The 19,924-nt window shown below is 34.1% G+C and overlaps 2 protein-coding genes across 2 annotated transcripts; one reads left to right on the top strand and one right to left on the bottom strand.

Annotated features, from left to right (window-relative positions):
- Window positions 1-869: 869 nt before the first annotated feature.
- Window positions 870-9,392, bottom strand: LOC136211091 (hydroxyproline O-galactosyltransferase HPGT1-like). Its single transcript, XM_066002614.1, has 12 exons — window positions 9,050-9,392; window positions 8,867-8,930; window positions 8,734-8,783; window positions 8,441-8,634; window positions 7,316-7,379; window positions 7,157-7,229; window positions 6,650-6,773; window positions 6,324-6,411; window positions 5,166-5,216; window positions 4,129-4,200; window positions 3,937-4,049; window positions 870-1,360 (listed from the first exon to the last, which is right to left on the bottom strand). Exons 1-12 carry the CDS (start codon window positions 9,178-9,180, stop codon window positions 1,338-1,340), a joined length of 1,047 nt encoding a protein of 348 aa, XP_065858686.1. The 5' UTR covers window positions 9,181-9,392; the 3' UTR covers window positions 870-1,337.
- Window positions 9,393-13,407: 4,015 nt separating this feature from the next.
- LOC136211092 (large ribosomal subunit protein uL18c) lies at window positions 13,408-18,719 on the top strand. Its single transcript, XM_066002615.1, has 3 exons — window positions 13,408-13,651; window positions 16,073-16,234; window positions 18,430-18,719. Exons 1-3 carry the CDS (start codon window positions 13,481-13,483, stop codon window positions 18,577-18,579), a joined length of 483 nt encoding a protein of 160 aa, XP_065858687.1. The 5' UTR covers window positions 13,408-13,480; the 3' UTR covers window positions 18,580-18,719.
- The last annotated feature ends 1,205 nt before the right edge of the window (window positions 18,720-19,924 follow it).

A 19,924-nucleotide genomic window follows, 5' to 3' on the forward strand; every position in this document is an offset into this window, starting at 1 on the left:
ATAAGATGTTTGGTTCTTATTGAAAAAACAACCATTGATAGCTAAAAGAAAATCACTTAATACCTACTAGTAATAACAAACAACAATAAACAATAATAGCTAGACTAATAAAAACCCTTAATTAACAAACATCGAAAAGATCACGACTTAAAGATGATATCTATATTGCACGGAAACTCTTCTTCAATAGCGTTTCCACCTTTCATGCACATTTCCATTTCTCTTCCATTTCAATTTTCTAGCTATATTTTTTTCTAAATAACACTTGGATGGTAATAAAAAAATTGGGTAAATTACACCCATTGCCACTGAACTTTACCCATTTTAACATTATGGCCAATGAACTTCAATTCTTAACGGTATGACCACTGAATTTTATATTTTTTAACACCGTTGACCATTTAACTTTAACGAACTCCTCGAAATGACCGTTAATGACCTCAAAATGAAAGTATTCAAGAATTAAAGTTGCTCAGAACATTTACTATGAAACCAGATTTTTTATTTTCAAAAATCACCTTTTTCGGAGCTTTCTCTCTCTAAAAATTCACTTTCACTCTCCTAACCAAACAACTCCTAAATGATCTCAAAACGAAAATTTTCAAGAGTTGAAGTTCCTTAAAATATCATTAACTCTTCAAATTTTTTATTTTGAGACCGTCAATGGTCGTTTTGAGGTGTTGAGTGGCCACCGATGTTAAAAAGTGTAAAGTTTAATGGTCGTACTGTTAAGAATTGAAGTTCAGTGGCCACAATGTTAAATTAAATGGGTAAAGTTCAGTGGTCACAATGTTAAATGGGTAAGGTTCAGTGGCCATGGGTGTAATTTACCCTAAAAAAATTCTACAAGACCACAAAAGAAATGGTAGTGAAAAAATTACAATTGGAATTTGTATTTCAATTCTCAGAATACAATTAGGACAAAAGAATATGGTAAGCTTCTCTAAAAGAGTCACCTATCCAAGACAGAAGAATATATGGAACCCCTCAAACTCTGTGTATATTACATTTCCAGTTAGTAAACTCTTACTCTCCTATAGTTTGCAAAATCTTCTTCAGTTCAAAGAATGTGTCACATTAAAAAAAAAAAAAAAAAAAATTCTATGAATGCTATTGGCTTTTGAGAGGGGGCAGAGTAGGGAATATAGCACAAAAAATGCTTCTACGTTGAACTTTTTTTATGCATCTATATATAATGCACTGCCTGATGACTTGCATGAATTGTTGCGGTTGTATATCAACAAACGTTACAGATGATGCACGAAAAAGACACTTACTTTGCTGGTTGAATTTGCCAGCGCATCTAACTCGACATTCGATTACTGAGGCATGTGCAATCACACGGCTGCACATATTGCTCCTAGAAACACAAGAAAGAATTTACCATAAGTAATGCAGTAAAGAAATAGCTGAAAACTTTATGAAGAAATAGAATTGAAGTCATAATAAGGTATGGCAATGCCTTGAGGAAGAGATTTCTGCCCAGAACTGAGAAATAAGGCAACAGCATGCCTTGAGCAAGAGTGTTTCCAGCCCTATGTGTATCTACTGCATTTTTTTATGTTCTGTATTTCAGGTTATTACCGTTTTTCATTAATAAGATTGTTGTCTTTTGTTGCCAGAGACATTGATAAGATTTAGAGGGCGAGCCTTGGCGCAACGGTAAACGTTGTTGTCGTGTGACCAAGAGGTCACGGGTTCGAGTCTTAGGAGCGGCCTCTTGCCAAATAAATTGGCAGGGGAAGGCTTGCCCCCAGTACACCCTTGTGGTGGGATCCCTCCCCGGACCCTCGCTCAGCTAGTGCACCGGGCCACCTTTTTTTTTTTAGACATTGATAGGATTTCAACATATTTTGTAAGTATTTTTCCGTTTTCTTAGATTTGAATAACAATTCAAAGAGAATTTTCTCTCCTTTCCTACTAGATTCTCGGTATTCGTAGAATCAACAGGTTTATAGAACCCTAGCCTTGTGACATTAGGCCGAATCAACAAATTGCTAGCAAACTGATTCTTCTGATACGTAAATAAGGTTTTGAGTTCAAGAATCACAGCAGAAATTGCTATTCTACAGAATTGAAATGTTGACATATTGAGAATTCAAAGTGCCTAGCCCACCACAATTATTAAAGTGGCAAAATGTCAGTTCTGAACTATGAAGAAATTTATTTATATTACTTATATCATAACATAAGGTCGCTTTAAAAGTGCTTGTCATATCTAGTATCAACAAATATAATTTGGGGGTAAATTACACTCATAGCCTAAACTACAATGCTACTAATTTTATATGGCCCCTAAACTTCATTTTTTGACATAAGAATAATTGAACTTTACATTATGTAACATTAAAGTCCAAATCAACAAAAATCGGTTTAAAATTAACAAAAAGATGAGGGTAAAATAGGTATGTGAGCATAATTTTTGGTGATATGGATAAGAAAAGAGTCAATGATGTAGTCAAAAACTTGTTCAAGTCATCAGTTCGTTACGAAAAATTTATCCATTTTTGTTGATTTGGACTCTATAATGCACGGAAACTCTTCATGACAAGCGTTTCCCCGTTTCCGGTAGATGTGGGAAACGGAAACTCTCGGAAACTGATACGAAACGTTTCCGGGCACGTTTCCGTGATTACCAAAAATATGAAACACGTCTCTCAATTTTTAAACGGTGTTCCCCACCTATTTCGATTAAAATTCTTGAAATTCAAAGTTTCTATTTTGCAGTTCCTGTTTAATCTAAGATTAGAAAAATTGAAACTTTGTATTTAGGAGATAATTACTTATTGAGCTTGAACTTTCTTCATCTTGTTCTTCAATCTTGTTTATTTAATGTATTATTATATTTTTAATATTTATAAATATACCCCTATATTTTTAATATTTACACGTTTCCGTTTCCTATGTTTTTCAGAAATTACGTTTCCCAGTATCGTTTCCGTATCCGTTTCCGTGCAACATAGTTTGGACTTTAGTGTTACTGAATGAAAAGTGCAACCATTTTTATATCAAGAAATGAGGTTCAGGGGTCATAATGTTAGTGCTATAGTTCAGGGGCCATGGATATATTTGACCCCAAATATATACCGTGGCTGGAGAGAGGGGGCAGGCGCTAACTGCTCCATTCAGTAAGCTGATTAATAGGCAAAATGCCATTTGCTGATGCTGAGACTAACTCAGAATTGAAACTAGCTTTTTTTTCCGCCTCCAACCTTTCCAAGTCACTGGTGTTTGTATTAATGTGTGTATTAACATGCGTGTGCAAGAGACAGATTGGTTAAAGATACGTTTATTATAGTTTAGGTAACTAATTATAAATTTTGGATATTTTTTTATAGTTTTTCTAGTTTTAGAGCAGTCAAATAGGGATTCCACGAGCCCCAGACACTTCAAATTTTTGTAAAGGATCCCAGAATCGAAGTCCCAGACAGATGTTGCATGGAAGATTCCGGGACTTTAAGTCCCGGACAACAATTACAATTGGATTTACAGCCCACCTTCCCCACCCACCTCTTGTAATATTTCGAAAAAAAAGAACCATCAATCGTTTCGAAATAGTACCACGACAGAGCTAGATTCCATCAACCCTTTCGATCTGAAAGTTCAACTAGAAGCAGTAAAGTTTGTGAAGATGGCGAGAGACATATGGTCCATGAAATGGAATGAATGTTGTTCTGTTTTATCTTAGCTCTGTTTACTTTTATTGCGCGTCTCCCAAAAGCAAGTCCGGGACTTTACCCAGATGCACTTTTTCGCAGCGAAAAGCTTGTCTGGGACTTAAAGTCCCAGACGCTTTAATTTAAAGTGTCCGGGATTTAAAGTCCCGGAAACCCTATGTGACTACCCTAAAATTAGAAAAACTATAAAAAAATCCCCATATCTTGTAATTATTTTGCTTCACTACCATAAAAGTATCTTTAACCCAGAGACAGATACCTGTTGGCCAAGAGGAGCAGCAAAATTTCCCTTGATTAATGTAGTTTACATCAAGCCCGATGAACCATGAACCAGTACTGACATCGTCATGGGCATATGTTCGAAGTATAGACCTGAAAAAATTTGCAGTTGGTCAACTCTTTGAAACCATGTCTACATACATTTATGACTGAATAAAAGGAAGGAGCCTACCTGTTAATTGAGATAAACTGAGCCAATGCTTGTGAAATAGCATAAATTTCACCAGAGGCATGTCGAAAATATCTGCAACAGATAAGATTTTAGAACCACAATTTTAAGGGGACGGTTCTGTACAATGGGATTTCAACAGATAAACATTGTTTAGTTCAGTGATTCTAATTAAGCATAAAAAATTCCCAAGTCGGTCTACATAAAAGATGGTGTGAGTATGCAAGCTAGTGTTTTGTTTAGTACAATGCAAAACTTAACTGGTCTCTCTAATTTAGGGGAAATTGGACCCATAGCCACTGAACTTTACTCATTTTCATGGTATGACCACCAAACTTCAAAACGTAACATAAAAGTCACTCAACTTTAAACTTCAATCAGCGCCTCAAAATGACCATTGGCAACCTCAAAATAAAAAATTCCAAGAATTAATAATATTCTAAGACACTTTAATTCTTCAAAATTGTCGTTTTGAGGTCATTCAGATGTGGTCTGGTTAGGAGAGAGAGTGAATTTTTAGAGAGGGAAAACTCCAGAAATTGGGATTTTGGAAAATAAAAAATGTGGTTTCATGGCAAATGTCGTTCTAAACAATTTTAATTCTTGAACATTTCCATTTTGAGGTCGTTAACTGTTATTTTGTGGCGTTAGTTAAAGTTTCGTGGTCATAACGTTAGAAAATGCAAAGGTGAGTGGCTTTTATGAATGTTTTGAAGTTTAGTGGTCATGCCCTAAAAATGAGTAAAGTTCAGTGGCCATGGATATAATTTACCCTTCTAACTTATGTATCAATAATGTCTTGTAGATTGCTATGCTGTTGGACCTTATGAGATCCTTAGCCATTACTACTATCCCAAACTTTCAATGAGGACAAACCCCTTTAGTTTAGCAGAGTAAATACTAAATAGTACAGCATTTTTGAAGGCCAAGAAAGTGATATTCAGAAATTAGAAATTATATTATAGTGTTGCGCTTTTTCTACAAACCAGATAACAACACAAATATTTATTCATTCAAAAGAAAACTGTTCTGCTACTTACGATTTTCCATCACCAAATTTCCACCAGTCTGGTTCGTACCATTTATGCTTCCTGAACAATGAAGAAAAAGTTATGTGCATAATACTGATAGAGAATGGGATAATTAGAATAAAGGGTAAATTAGGAATTAAAAGGACATGTGGCTTGTTAGCTTAGCTGGAGTTTATTAGAGAGGAAAGGGGTTTGGTTATAAATAGGTGAGCATCTAGCTAGTGGAGGCAGCCTAGAGAGAAATTAGTATTTGGGTCCTAGCTTAGGCTTGGGAAGGGGCTTGCCCTGTGGGAACATAAGAAGTGCTTCTGTTCATTATCTTTTACTTTGTAGCATAGTTGTCAAATTGAGATTCAACTCGTGAATCGAAATCCTCATTTTGTGAATCGTGACTCGTGAGGTTCAAATTCATAATATTATAAAAAAATATATATATATATATTTACCATGTTGAACTCAAAATATTATCAAATATTAGTCTAGAAACGCAATTTTAATGTCAAAAAAGAGATCATATCAACCAAGTACTTAGAATTCAAATCTAATGCAAATATAATCCTAATAAAACTAATAAAACTAATTCACGAATCGGACACTTAGTGCAGATGGAGAGTTTGAGTTTCTGACTCTGTTTTTTTTACCATGTTGTTAACTTGATAATGATGGAATGGAACTAGTTCGAGTTGAGAACTCGATAAATAACAACCGGACCAGAGGAAAGTAAGTTCGGTAGTTAGCGTTGTTGAAGATTTTTATGAACGGTGAAGATCTGGCTCGAATAGAGTTGAATCGAGTCGAATTGTATGATTCGAAACGTGAATTTGAAATTCAGATTATCGATTAGAACTATTATATTAAATTATTCTAATCAATAATGGCGTATAATGAATCATAAGATTTTGTTATAATTTAGATTCGCCCCGTAGATTCGGCTTGAAATAGAACTGAATCGAATCGTGAATTGTAAGATTCTAATAACAGTGTTTTGCATGCTTTTGCTTTCTTAATTGTTTCCAATCTCAGTGGTCTCAAAGCCATTAATACAACCATATTTCCTTATTTCTTTGTGTTTGCTTGAACCGTTCTCTATCAAATAGTCTTACCAAATATCATATTATCAAATAAGAAACAAGGTCATAAATACATGAACATTTTGATCAAACTTACAGATCCGTAAATACTTCGCCTGATTTCATACAGCCAATATAAACACGAGGCTTATCCAAATAAGTGGAGAGTGTTGCTCCAAGAGCATCTGCACAACAAGACAACCACAGGTCATAATATATCACATAAAATGCTAAATACTAAAACAACAAATTGACAAATCCTTAGAACCCAAAAATTCGAATCATTAAAGCAACTCCTCTAAAACAGTTGCAAAAACGTTTCTTTTTTCTAAAAAATTAGAACAATGAAGATTTTTGACGTAATCAACACAAGTGACTCACTATTTTCTTCACTACAAGATGTAACTAATGTGGACTACATACCAATATTAACAAAAATATCATCATTGACCTTAACATAAAACTCTGCATTCCAGTTCTCTACAGCATTTATTATGAAAACTTTTGTTTTTTTTGGATGCTCCTCAGTTGCCTCCACTTGGTCATCCTGTTGAGGCACAAAAGAAATGCAAATGACATGATAATACTTTGTACTTCACGTGTCTTCAAATATGCTAACAACTAAAAACCTGTTCGCAAATCATTAACAAACTCAGTCATTACAATGAAATAAGAAATTTTAAAGCAAGACCAACATTCTTTTTTTCTCACTAAGCTAAAAATTTGGGGCTGCCATGGTTAGATTACAAGTCAAACTTTAGACAGACTTCATGTCTTTCAAATTTTGAAATTAAAAGCTAATGATTCTTTTTGAAAAAAAAAAACAAAAAGAAATTCAACTCTCTTAGAAACTGATCATTGATTTCTGAAACGAAAGAAAATAAAATTGCCATGCCAAAGAAAGATCCTTCAATTGAGAAGTGAACGTACAAGAATAAGGAAGTCATTTCTCTGTCTATTTTCTATGTCAATCTCCTTGTCCAAGTTGTCTCCACGATTTGCACTACACTATGCAACAATGTTAACTAAATAAAACAGATACAAATAAGCACTTCTATCATTTAAGAACATATAATCCACAATACAAACCTTCTTCCTATGACAAATCGTACAACAATGCCCTTCTCATTCTCCAGTTGTTTAAGACCTGCACCTGCAAATGTTCTAACTTTTAGATTATCTAATAATACCTAAAGAGAAAACTTCAACAATGAATCGAGAGTAATAATTAAAAAAAGAAAATACAACAAACAGAAGAGCACACCATCAATATGATAAAAGTCCCCACTTTCTAACTCTCACTTTTCAGAGGAAGTTAACCCTTGTACATATACCTAGGAACAGATCTAGGATTTTCTGATCAAAAGATACATGTTCACTACTTTAAAATCCACTTTAAATGGAGAAATTGTTTGGACCATGACAACAAATGTGTCTATTCATCCAACTTCATATGTTCAAACTGTTTTGCTAGTAGTTGAGCAATGTTGGAAGAAGCCACATAGTTTCAGAAAAAGAAGAATTGGAAAGAGAAGAAAAGGTTCCAAACAATTAAGTTGTTTTTCAATTTCAATTTATCCAAATTATGTAGAAAAAACACACATATTAATTAATTAAAATCATATTAATAATTTAAAGAATGTTCAGTCGGACATTGTTGAGATGATGGGTGAAAATCCATTGACCTCTGTTTCTTCAATGAGATAACAAACAAAACTTAACTAAATACAAACTACTAGAAGATCATAATGTCATGATCCCTACCATTACATTAGAAAATTTCTAAGGATGATAATTAGCCAATCTTCAATCACATCTTGGCAATGATAGGAGGACATATGCTCTTTAAGAAATAACTGAATTCAATTTAATCTTTCTCCAGTCAGCACCAACTAATTCTCCTTCTATCTCTAATATTAAGGAGACGTACCAGAATTGAGCTTGTTTTCGAATGTAGGAATGTGCAAGATGATTAAGATTTCATCTTTATATGCAACTTGTGTGAATATGCAAGAATGATTTTTTACTTTTTTTTGGGGGCTGTTTACGCTGTTTATTAAGCTTGCTATAGTGTTTCAGCGTTTTGTGTCTCCATTTCGGTTTCCATTCCGTTTTCATTACGGTTTCCTAGCTAAATTTTCTTAGAAATAAACGTTTCTGTGCAACATAGCAACTAAATAAATAAATGAAGAAAGAGGGAGGACATTTACTTGCCTGTAGGCATCCATGCCTGCCGAATTGCGTCTCTATTTTTCTTGCGGCCAAATGAACTCATAATTCCAATAACGGCCAAAAGTTTCTTCTTTGAATTATCGTCTTTCTTTTTTGCAATGTGATTCGAAACAAAACCTTCTTGTCTAGCTGCTGCCAGCTCCATCTCAACTGCTGATAACTTCTTCTCTTGCTCCCTGTGTAAGCAAAATAAAATGAACTTCTATTATCATATCAACACTCAAATATGTTGGATTTTCGACCTGAAATATCGAGCATCAGAGGAAAAATTGTACCTGCAGGCTATGATTTTTAGTGTGTCAGCAACTGATATCGCAGATTTAACCTGAAAAATTACCTCGCCTCATTATTGTAGCCCAATCTTAGCTATCGGTTCAATTTCCAAACCAAAATTAACAGTACATATACCTGATTATTTCTCTTATCAAGTTCTTCAGCTAAACGTGATCTACTATCCGCTTCCTGCCATAGACTATAAAAACCAAACACATTACATGCTTAACAACCTAATCGTATCGAAATTCCATTAACGCAAGCGAAAAATCTCAAAAAAGAAGAGATGCTATAAATTGAAATTAGTAAGGAACTTACCGGCCAGCAACGTAAACCGTCGCCATAGTTGCGAACATAGTTAACAAAACCGCTGAAATTCGATTAGTGAAAGCCGAACCACCACCACCACCACCACCAGATAGCCGGTTGCTCGATCCCCGGCTACGCATTATTGTCGGATTCAAAGAAGAAAATTTCCGGTATGATATTGTGTATGCGATCTGCAATGGATCAGTTACTGATTTTCTTCGTTTGAATCCACAAACAGCGAGAGAACAGTACGTACGAATCAGAAGAGTGGGAACCGGTGAAGGGGACGTCGTAACCGAAGAATTCAAATGTCGTTTTTATATGTCAATTTCGTTTAATTTTCTTTCCTTTTGAATTACTCAATTTATTTCTAGATTGATAGAAAAACTACCTTAATTGATAAAAAAACAAAAACAAAAACAAAAAAAGGAAAAATTACATATAAATTCAATTTTAAAAAACTATGTGTCATCGCTTTAAGGGATAATATAAACATGGAAATTATGAGCAATATTATAAAACACGTATATTTTGTTTCTTATTCTGCACTAATTGCATCTAAGTTGGTTCTAAAAAATTATATTTTTTTGTGATTTAATAATAGAATTGGAGATTAATATTTTTAAATCCAGCGAAATATTTAAATTTTGTTTGTCCAACTCGTACAAAATACAATATATTTTTTTTTAATTTTTAAATCACTTTTAATCACATGTTTGTGATTTGTTACTAATGAGTAATAAAACAATGCACATGTACGCACATGTGAAATATAGATGACAAGATTCATGACTGAGAAGATAATTTGATGAATAATTTCTATAATTGACCTAACTGGTCAATGTTAGGAGTAAAAATGCTCTTGGCTTCCAACGTTAAAAGTAAAATTACATTATTTTAGATGTTAAGGGTAAAATTGCTTTTTGGTGTAAACGTTGGGGATATTTTTATATATTCAATAGTGTTCACATGGACCCTGATAACCAAATGAATTGTGATCATTCACTGTTAGATCTAGACTGATTAAATATAAGATTTAAGATGCTTTGAATCTCCATCTCATGTTTTTTATCAGCCTAGATCTAACGGTGAATGACCACAATTCATTTGATCATTAGGATTCATGTGAACACTACTGTTTATACCTTATCTCATTTGTTATATATAAAAAATAATAATATATACGCAAATTAAGTTGATAATCTGATTTAATGGTAATTTTATAGTTAATTATGACCAATTATGTGGGAAGCACAAAAACATAACACCTATTTGGCCCAAAGTGAATTAAACCCGTACTGCCAAAATCAGTAATGAGTCCATGAACTAAGCAGAAATGGACAATTCAATCCACAATCAAAATGCCTATCATGTAATTCCTTAAATATATCATTTTTATGGATGAGGAAATTGCATCTTTTTTAGTCATTCATTTTTTTTTTTTTTGAGATGTTTTAAGTCATTCAATTGGTTCTTATAACATGTAAACCTATAGAGGTCTTTTTCTTGTTGGGGGTTTAATTTCTGTGTCCTTGAATTGAAATTTGAAGTGGAAGAATTTTGACAGATTCTCCTATTTATTAGAAACATTAAATGCATTTTATATTTTGTTACTATTTATTTTTTATTGCCATCTTATGGCTGCTTGTAAGTTTATGATGATATTTATATAGGAAGTTTAAATGTATTTTATATTTTGTGACCGTCTAGTCTATTGCCATGTATTTTTTCATAATTTTTTTATTAAAAACATAAATTTTTCGAAATTGATACCTCATCTAATGTTCCGACTCGTAATTATCTATTTTCGAAGTTCTCCAGTTGTTACACATCAATTATTTTTATAATTTCAATTTTAATTGGGAGAGAAAACCAATTAACAATTTTTGAAAGAAAAATATAAAAGGGCGAAATTTTCCAATAAGGGGCAGTAACTAGTAATTTAGGGCAGTGAATAGTAACCCACTTCTTATAACATAGGGTAAGGTGCAAAAATACCCTTAATATTTTGAGTCATGAGCAATTTTACCCCTAATGTATAAAATTGTGCAATTTTACCCCTAATGTTGGAAACCAAGAGCTATTTTACCCCTAAAGTTGATAATTTGGGTCAATTTCAGACACTATTATAAAACACACATAGATTTTGTTCATTATTCTACACCAATTGCATATCAGTTAGTTCTAAAAAAAAATTTCATGTTTTTTATAATTTAACAAAAGACAGTATAATTTTTTTTATTTTTTTTACATCTCAACAAATGTTTGTGATTTGTTATTGATAAAAGGACACATATTGTGAAATGTAGATAACAAGATTAATGACGGAGAGATAGTTTGATAAATTATTTCTCAAATTGACCAAAATTATTAATGTTAAGGGTATGATTGATTTTGGTTTCCAACGTTATGGGTAAAATTGCATCATTTTAAATGAGTGTTGTTAAACTCAGCCCCAATTTCCCACCTCTAGCCCCGTGAAAGGACGAAATTACCCTTTCATGGGTTTTGGGGTGGAAAAAACTATTTTTTTTGCTCTCTCGACATGCGGGCGTATGAGTATCACGCCTCACCGTGTGGTCGGGCGTGATAGCCCCACGCCTCACCATGTGGGCGGGCAGGATATCTACACGCCTCACCGTGTGGTCGGACGTGGGACTATCACGTCCGACCACACGGTGAGGCGTGGGGCTGTCACGCCCGACCACACGGTGAGGCGTGATAGACACACGTCCGTGCGTCGAGAGAGCAAAAAAAATAGCTTTTGTATCCCGTAAATAGGCCGTTAAACCCGTAAATAGGCCGTTAAGCCCGTAACTACATAAATGTACTTAACAAATAAAATTTAAAAACATAAAAATTAAAATAAACATTAATAAACATAAACATTTATAAACGTAAAAGAGTAAATTTAATATCTACAACAAGAAGTGTTTAAATGTATGAATGTCTACAACAAAAAATCAGCTCGCTCGACGCCACACATCCATAAACTGATCCATCTCCCGCTTAATGCGTGGAACATCCTCGTCAGATCGGTGGGTAGCCGATAATTGGGTGACATGCCAAAACCAGCTAACCCACTGCAAAAAAAAATAATAAAAAAATAATAAAAATCAAACACATATAAACTAATACTAAATAATAACATTAAATAATAATAAACTTACAAATTCGCTGTTGGCACGAGCATGCTGTACCGGTCCAGCCTGTGGTGCATGAAGGAGATGGGGATGCGAATATCACCTATACCAGTCCATATACTAATAATACTAATATATACTAAAAATACTAAATTATACTAAAATATACTAATAATACTAATATATACTAAATAATACTAAAATATACTAATAATACTAATATATACTAAAAATACTAAATTATACTAAATTATACTAATATACTAAAATTATAATAAATTATACTAAATTATACTAAAATAATACTAAAATATACTAATAATACTAATATATACTGAATTATACTAATATACTAAAATATACTAAAATTATAATAAATTATACTAAAATTACTACTAAATTATACTAATAACTAAAATATACTAAAATTATAATAAATTATACTAAAATTATAAAATTACCCTAAATTAATAAAATTATAAATCATTGTAAATATACTATAATTATAAAATTATAATAAATTATACTAAAGTTTTAATCAATTTATACTAAATTATACTAAATTTATAAAATTACCCTAAATTAATAAAATTGTAAAAATCATGCTAATACTATACTAAATTTATACTAAAATTATAAATAATATATATTTTTATTAAAAAAACAACGTGGGCGTAAGGGTATCACGCCCGACCTGCGGTTCGGGCGTATGCGCATCACGCCCTACCGTTGGTGCGGGCATATGGCTATCACGCCCGCACCATTGGTAGGGCGTGATACGCATACGCCCGAACCGCAGATCGGGCGTGATACTCATACGCCCGACATGCGATTCCGACGAATTTTTAGAAACACCCACAGATTCATTACGAGCTCAAAATCAACGAAATAAAGTGGTGAATCTTACCACTTTATCTTTTCCTTTACGTCTTCTGTCGTCATCCATGATTCGGTTCACTGTGTTGTCCGGATTTGAGCAAAAATAGTTTAGGGTTCTTGAGAGGTTTGGATTTTTTGAAATTTAGTGTAAAGGGTAGTTCGGTCAATTGTAGGGGCTAGAAGTATAAATTAGTGGCTAGGTTTAGTAAATGACTTTTAAATTTTAGGGAAAAATTGCTCCTGACCCAAAACGTTAGGGGTATAACATATAAAAAAACATAGGGGCAAAATAGGAAGTTTTGAAATAATTCTTTTGGAGGACGGATAAGGTAAGATAGACAAATTGAAGATGACATTTTCCAGTTAGCAGTTGCAGAGAAAGAAGGGGAGAGAATTGAGAAAGAAAGGTTCTGAGAGAATGGCAAGTGCAGCTTCACTGTGGAGCTCTTTTCTCGGCTGTCGGCAACAGCTCTCGGCACCAAGGCCAAATGCAATCCCAACTTCAGCTCCAATGTCTCTGAGAATCGAAGCCAAAACCACAACTAGACGCGAGAATAGAACCGCTCGCCATATCCGTATCAGAAAGAAGGTAGTTTATTATTTTCTATTTTGATTCAATATGCTCAATTCTGCATGTTAATTTCCAATTACATGAGATAATTATGTTCTTTTCCCTTGGGTCTTCTTACAAACTGTCACTTTTGGAGCTCGATTAGTTTTGTGCTCTAATTAAAGATGAAATATAGCTTTTTATTGTCTGTATCTTCTTAATTTAAATATGGTCAAGCACATTGTAGATTGATTATACAGATTACTTTGATTGTATATTGGTAGATTGTGCATAATTTACTAGGATTGAATTTGAACCCTCAGTCACAAAGGGGAAGTTTTGAGTATATCTGTTGTGGCATTGGCTATTTGAAGCATTTTTCAGGCAAATTATGTTCTTCTCCTTTGGGTCATCTTACAAACTGTCACTTTTGGAGCTTGATTAGTTGTTTGCTCTCTGATTAAAGATGAAATATAGCATTCTATTTTTCTGTATCTTCTTAATTTGAATTATGGTGCAGCACATTTCAGATAGATTATTGGTAGATTGTGCATAATTTACAAAGAGTGAATTTGAATCTGAGTTACAAGGGGGAAATTTTGAGTATGTGTTTGTGATATTGCCTATTTGAAGCATTTTTCAGGTATGGAATTATCAGTAGAGAATTTCGTAGCATTTGCATTGCAGCTAGAATTAGTAGTATTCCAATTACATGAGAAACTTATGTTCTTTTCCTTTCCTCTAATTAAAGATGAAACATAGCTTTCTATTGTCTGTATCTTTTTAATTGAAATATGATCCAGCACATTGCAGATTGATTTATAAAGATTACTTTGACTGTGTATTGGTAGATTGTGCATAGTTTACTTATAAGGATTGAATTTGAACCTTGAGTCACAAGGGGGAAGTTTTGAGTATGTGTGGTGGCATTGGCTATTTGAAGCATTTTTCAGGCATGGAATTATTAGTAGAGATTTTCCTAGTATTTGAATTGCAGCTAGAATTACTAGTGTCCCAATTACATGAGAAAACTAGGTTCTTTTCCTTTAGGTCATCTTGCAAACTTGCACTTTTGGAGCTTGATTAGTTTTTTGCTCTAATTAAAGATGAAACATAGCATTCTATTGTCTGTGTCTTCTTAATTTACATATGGTCCAGCGTATTGCAGATTGATTTATACAGATTACTTTCACTGTTTATTGATAGATTGTGCATAATTTACAAGGATTGAATTTGAACCCTGAGTCACAAAGGGGAAGTTTTGGGTATATGTGTTGTGGCATTGGCAAACATAGCTGTCTATTGTCTCTATCTTCTTAATTTAAATATGGTCCAGCACATTGTAGATTGATTATTTATAAGTAGGTTGTGCATAATTTACTAGGATTGAATTTGAACCCTAAGTCACAAGGGGGAAGTTTTGAGTATATGTGTTGTGGCATTGTCTATTTGAAGCATTTTGCTAGACATCTCACACACACACCTTAATTAGGGAGATATGGCTACTTATATATGTGAGCGAGTGAGTTAAGCCTTTGTTTAGAGCCTTGTATTCAATGTTGGGTCACCCATGAATATTTACTTCACGCTCCAGATGATTTTGGGCCTGAGGGGATTTATTAGGGAGATATATGATTCCTTATATATGTGAGGCAAATCCTCCTCATTTGAGTTACCTTTTGGTGTGAGTTAAGCCTTTGGTTACATATGTTCAGGCATTGAATTATCAGTAAAGATTTTCTTAGCATTTGAGCTGGAGGGAAAATTTACTGGTGTTCTAAGATAAATGAACCTCTTCTTCCCTTTAAGAAGGCAATTCTATTTATTTTAGCTCAGTAGTCTCATATGCTGCCACTATAAGAACATTCAGGCCATCACATTTGCAGTTAAGCTAGTGCTTCCTAACCACTATCTTAAAGAAAACTCTGTTTCTTAAATTTGATGGTTAAAATTGGCTGCCGCCTTCATGAGAATGATGCATATATATAGGGCACAAAATCCTACAAAGAAAAGAAAACACAATGACTAAAATAGACTTTTACTAAGAAAATTTACAGATAAACCAGTTATTTTCCAAATAAAGTAGCCAAATCTGCTTGGGGCCGAACCTATTATGTTAGCCGTCTATTCAGTTTGTTCCTGTTTCCAATTAGCATTGCAAGGGAACCGATTTGAAGTAGATGGTTTGGTTCATGTGCTCCCACTTTCACTGTGTTCGGACCTCACCGGACTTTTCTGTTCAGTTCTGCAAGAGAGGACCTCATCACTCTTGAGGTGGTAATGGTACCTTGGACTTTGGTCCCAATTTTGATGACTTGAGTTGAGTAATTGTTAGGGCATCTATGGTTCATTTACTTTCTTTTGTTATTGGTATAGCAAGTGTCTGCGGGTGAATCGGTTGTCTTAACTTCATATGATGCTTAATATGCTGTTTTGTTTGCAAATTTGTGTTCCTTTTAGATTGAAGGAACCCCAGAGAGGCCCAGATTATGTGTGTTCCGTTCCAACAAGCATCTCTATGTTCAAGTGATTGATGACTCAAAAATGCATACGCTAGCTTCAGCTTCAACAATGCAGAAACCCATCTCTGAGGAGTTTGACTTTAGTTCTGGTCCTACTTTGGTAAGCTTTCAAAATATTATCTAAGAGTCTTTTCTTCCAATTTACTGCTGAGCAGGTCAACATAGGAGTGCCAAAACGGATTATCGTGTTATGTATCTATATATTCCACATGATTATATATATATATATATATATATATATATGACATAAAAGCGATAATCGTGTCAAGTGGATCGTCTGCGTAAATAGTGTGTCAAGCAGATTGTTTGTGTAAATCGTGTTGTCATGTTAGAAACTGACACCCCTAGGCCAAAGCTTTGGTTATTGCAGCATAGTTAAGAAATGATGGGATATTATGAGCTTATCCGCACAAGAGCGGAAGCTCTGGTCAAATTGTCTTGAATAGGCTAGAAAAAACTTGGCCCTTTTTGTTCTTTTTCTAGTCTACCTCATTGAAGTTAGGAATTGAATCGGCTGTTGATTATAATAACCTTGATAAACGAAACAAGAAATTAAATATACATTCACAATAAAAAGAGATTTACATGGTTCGGCTATTTTTGCTTACATCCACCGACGAGAATGAGCAAATAATTCATTAGTAATTGAAAAGTTGGTACAACAGGAAGGAAATTACATCTTTTACCCAAGTCTCTAACTCTCAAATCCTGTGAGACCTGAGTACACCCAAAATCCACACATGCATATCTCAAGAGCACGACCTCCAAAACTCTCAATGCAAATAAATAAGCAAACAACCTTTGCTTCTATAGACCTAAAAACATAATCTTTTTGGCCTAAACCAAACGGAACCCCCTAAAGTTGTCCATTTTGGTTCACTTTACTCCCCAAACTTAAGGGACAACCCATTAGCCACTTCAACTCCTTAAAAGTGACATAACGTGCCCCTTATTTTTCCTCAATTAGAGAAGATTTTGACCACTCGCCTTTCAGTTAACTTCCCCTATGCAATGAGCATTTTCCCTTGAAAAACATTTACCCCTTCTTAGAGCATATTGTGCAATAGCCTCTTTAACACACTTTGAAATACCATCCTGAAAGGCCACGTTGCAAATTTTTATAAATGGAAAAATCACATTGTATGTGGGAAGTCGAACCAAAGGCGAGTGGTCCTCACGGGCTATGATACTCGGACTTTTCATTTTGGCTGCCATACAGTGTCGACACGATATGATACTGACACTGGTATGAAATCCGTGTCAGACACGGTTGAAGAACATAGGATACGGTTATTTTTTTTTGGAGAGCAGTTATTCTTTTTTGAGAGCATTTATTCTCTTTAAAGAATTTGAAGCCTCCTGTAACTTTGAAGAATTTGAAGCCTCCTGTAACTTGAGAATCAAAAAGAAAGTCCCTTTCATTCTCTAATTCTTTCTCTTCCCTCCTAAACCCTAATTTCCCCTACAGTATAAAATCTTCACCAAGAATCAAAAATCCAGTATCCCAGTACCCGTGTCCAAATTTAGGACAGTATCCCCGTATCCAAAATTTTCAAGCTTGCCGTACTAGATACTCGGATCTGTACCAGTATGGGATACGAGTTCCCAAGTCCATCTAACATAGCTCACGGGTCAACATCTTTTCCCATTGAGGAAAAATAAAGGGCGTGTTATGTCACTTTTAGTGAGTTGGAGTGGCTAATGGGTTGTCCCTCAAGTTCGGGAAGCAAAGTAACCAAAGTGAACAAGTTTAGAGGTCTCCATAAGGTTTAGGCCATCTTTTTCCGAATAAAATTCACTTAATTTTGGAAGTATTCAATTCCTATTCAAATTACAAAAGCAAACTAAGGGTCTGCTTGGATGAAAGTTTCATAAGGTTCATTAAAGGGAGGGGAAGGGAAGGGAGGGGAGGTTAATTAAAGGGAGGGGAAGGGAAGGGAGGGGAGGTTAGAGAACCTCCAGATCCCACCAATTTGGTGGGATTGAAATTCAAGGTTTTTGAACCTCCATTTAACCCTCATTAACCTTCATTTAAACTTAAACTCCTTCCCAAGCAAGGTTAAGTAAGGTTAGAAAAATAACCTTCATTTAAACTCCTTCCCAAGCAAGGTTACAAAAATAATCTCCCTTTAATTAATCTCCACTAACCTCAATCCAAGCAGACCCTAAATAGGATTCTAGATGTACCGTAACAGAAACTTTGAACGTCTCTCTCCATCTCTCGCTAAGCTTAAGCTGTTGTTGTCTATGCTATTCTACAAATTCCTCACCCATTGAACTTATTTTATTAACCAGGAAGTAGCAAAGAAAGTGGGTGAAACCATTGCCAAATCCTGTTTGGAAAAAGGGATAATCAAGGTGGCCTTTGATCGGGGTGGTTATCCATATCATGGACGTGTAAAAGCTCTCGCGGATGCAGCTCGTGAAAATGGCCTTCAATTTTAAGATAGAATTGGTTAGTTTCTGTAGAATATTTCTCTCCTTTTTTTCAATTAATTCGTAATATGCAGTTAATTATTGAGTTAAGATTCTTCCTAAGTGTATTAAGAACACTAATGGAAAGGCTTCTGCTCTCTTTGTGATTATTGTTTCTTGAAACAAATATTAAATTGAATGTAGTTAATATAATCTTGTTGCTAGAAATAGGGCTGTAAATGAGTTGAGCAGCTCATCAGTGGCTCGGCATTCGGCTTGATTATAAATGAGCCGAGCTTGAGCACAATGAATCTCGGCTCGAATGCTCAACAAGAATGGAAAGGCTTCTACTCTCTTTGCAATTCTGTTTATTAACCAAATATTCAAATTGAATGTAGTTATATAATCTTGTTGCTAGAAATAGGGCTGTAAATGAATCCAGCTGCTGCGTCGGTTCGATAAAAGCTCGACCATGTGCGGCTCAATTTATAAATGAGCTGAGCTTGAGCACAACAAAACTTAGCTTGAAAACTCGTTAGTCTCGGGTATAGGTTCATGAACAAGCTCGATTATAATGTTCATGAACAAACTCGTGAGCAAATTTGGTTATATTATTCTTTTAATAATAGTATTTCTATGGGGAAGTGTAAAATTACATAGTTCTGTGTGAAATATAGTGTTAAAGAAATTTCAAATGAACATAAAAGTTAGCTTTGAATATAAGGGCCCGTTTGGTTTACCTGCTATTTGATGTTGCTGTTTGCTGTTACTGTTTACTATTGGAAAAAGCTGTTTTTCATATATAAAATTTAAACAGAAGGTGACAAACATAGAGAGAAAAGTAGGTAAACAAACACCCCCTACAACTTGGTTAACAGAGTGTTATTCTTTTAACTAGCATTCGAAATTTTTTATTTTTAATAATCTGAAGCAGTTTTTAATGTGTAATGTGGTTATAGGAAAATTGTAAAAATCTTATTTCGAGCTGTAAAAGATATACTTTTGAAATGAATCACGGGTTTTTTTAACTGAATTAGATATTCATAACTAACCAATTTGATAAGTAAGGGCTTAATGTTATAAAAATAATATATAATCTTTAATGTGTCTAAATAAAAGATCAGACGTTTAATAAACCAAAAATGAAAGATCATGAACATCAAGATGTTTTTTGCGGTTTATAAATTAGCTGAGTTTGAACGCAGTGAAACTCGGCTTGAAAGGTCGCCACAAGCTCGATTATAATGTTCATGAACAGTCATATCATCGCAGTAAATCATTATCGTGTTAGAAATTAACATCCTGAATATATACATACATACATCAATTTGGCCAGTGATACATATACATCAGAAATTAACATCCCGAATATGTC

Source organism: Euphorbia lathyris, chromosome 1, assembly GCF_963576675.1.
Source record: "Euphorbia lathyris chromosome 1, ddEupLath1.1, whole genome shotgun sequence".
Taxonomy (NCBI): domain Eukaryota; kingdom Viridiplantae; phylum Streptophyta; class Magnoliopsida; order Malpighiales; family Euphorbiaceae; genus Euphorbia; species Euphorbia lathyris.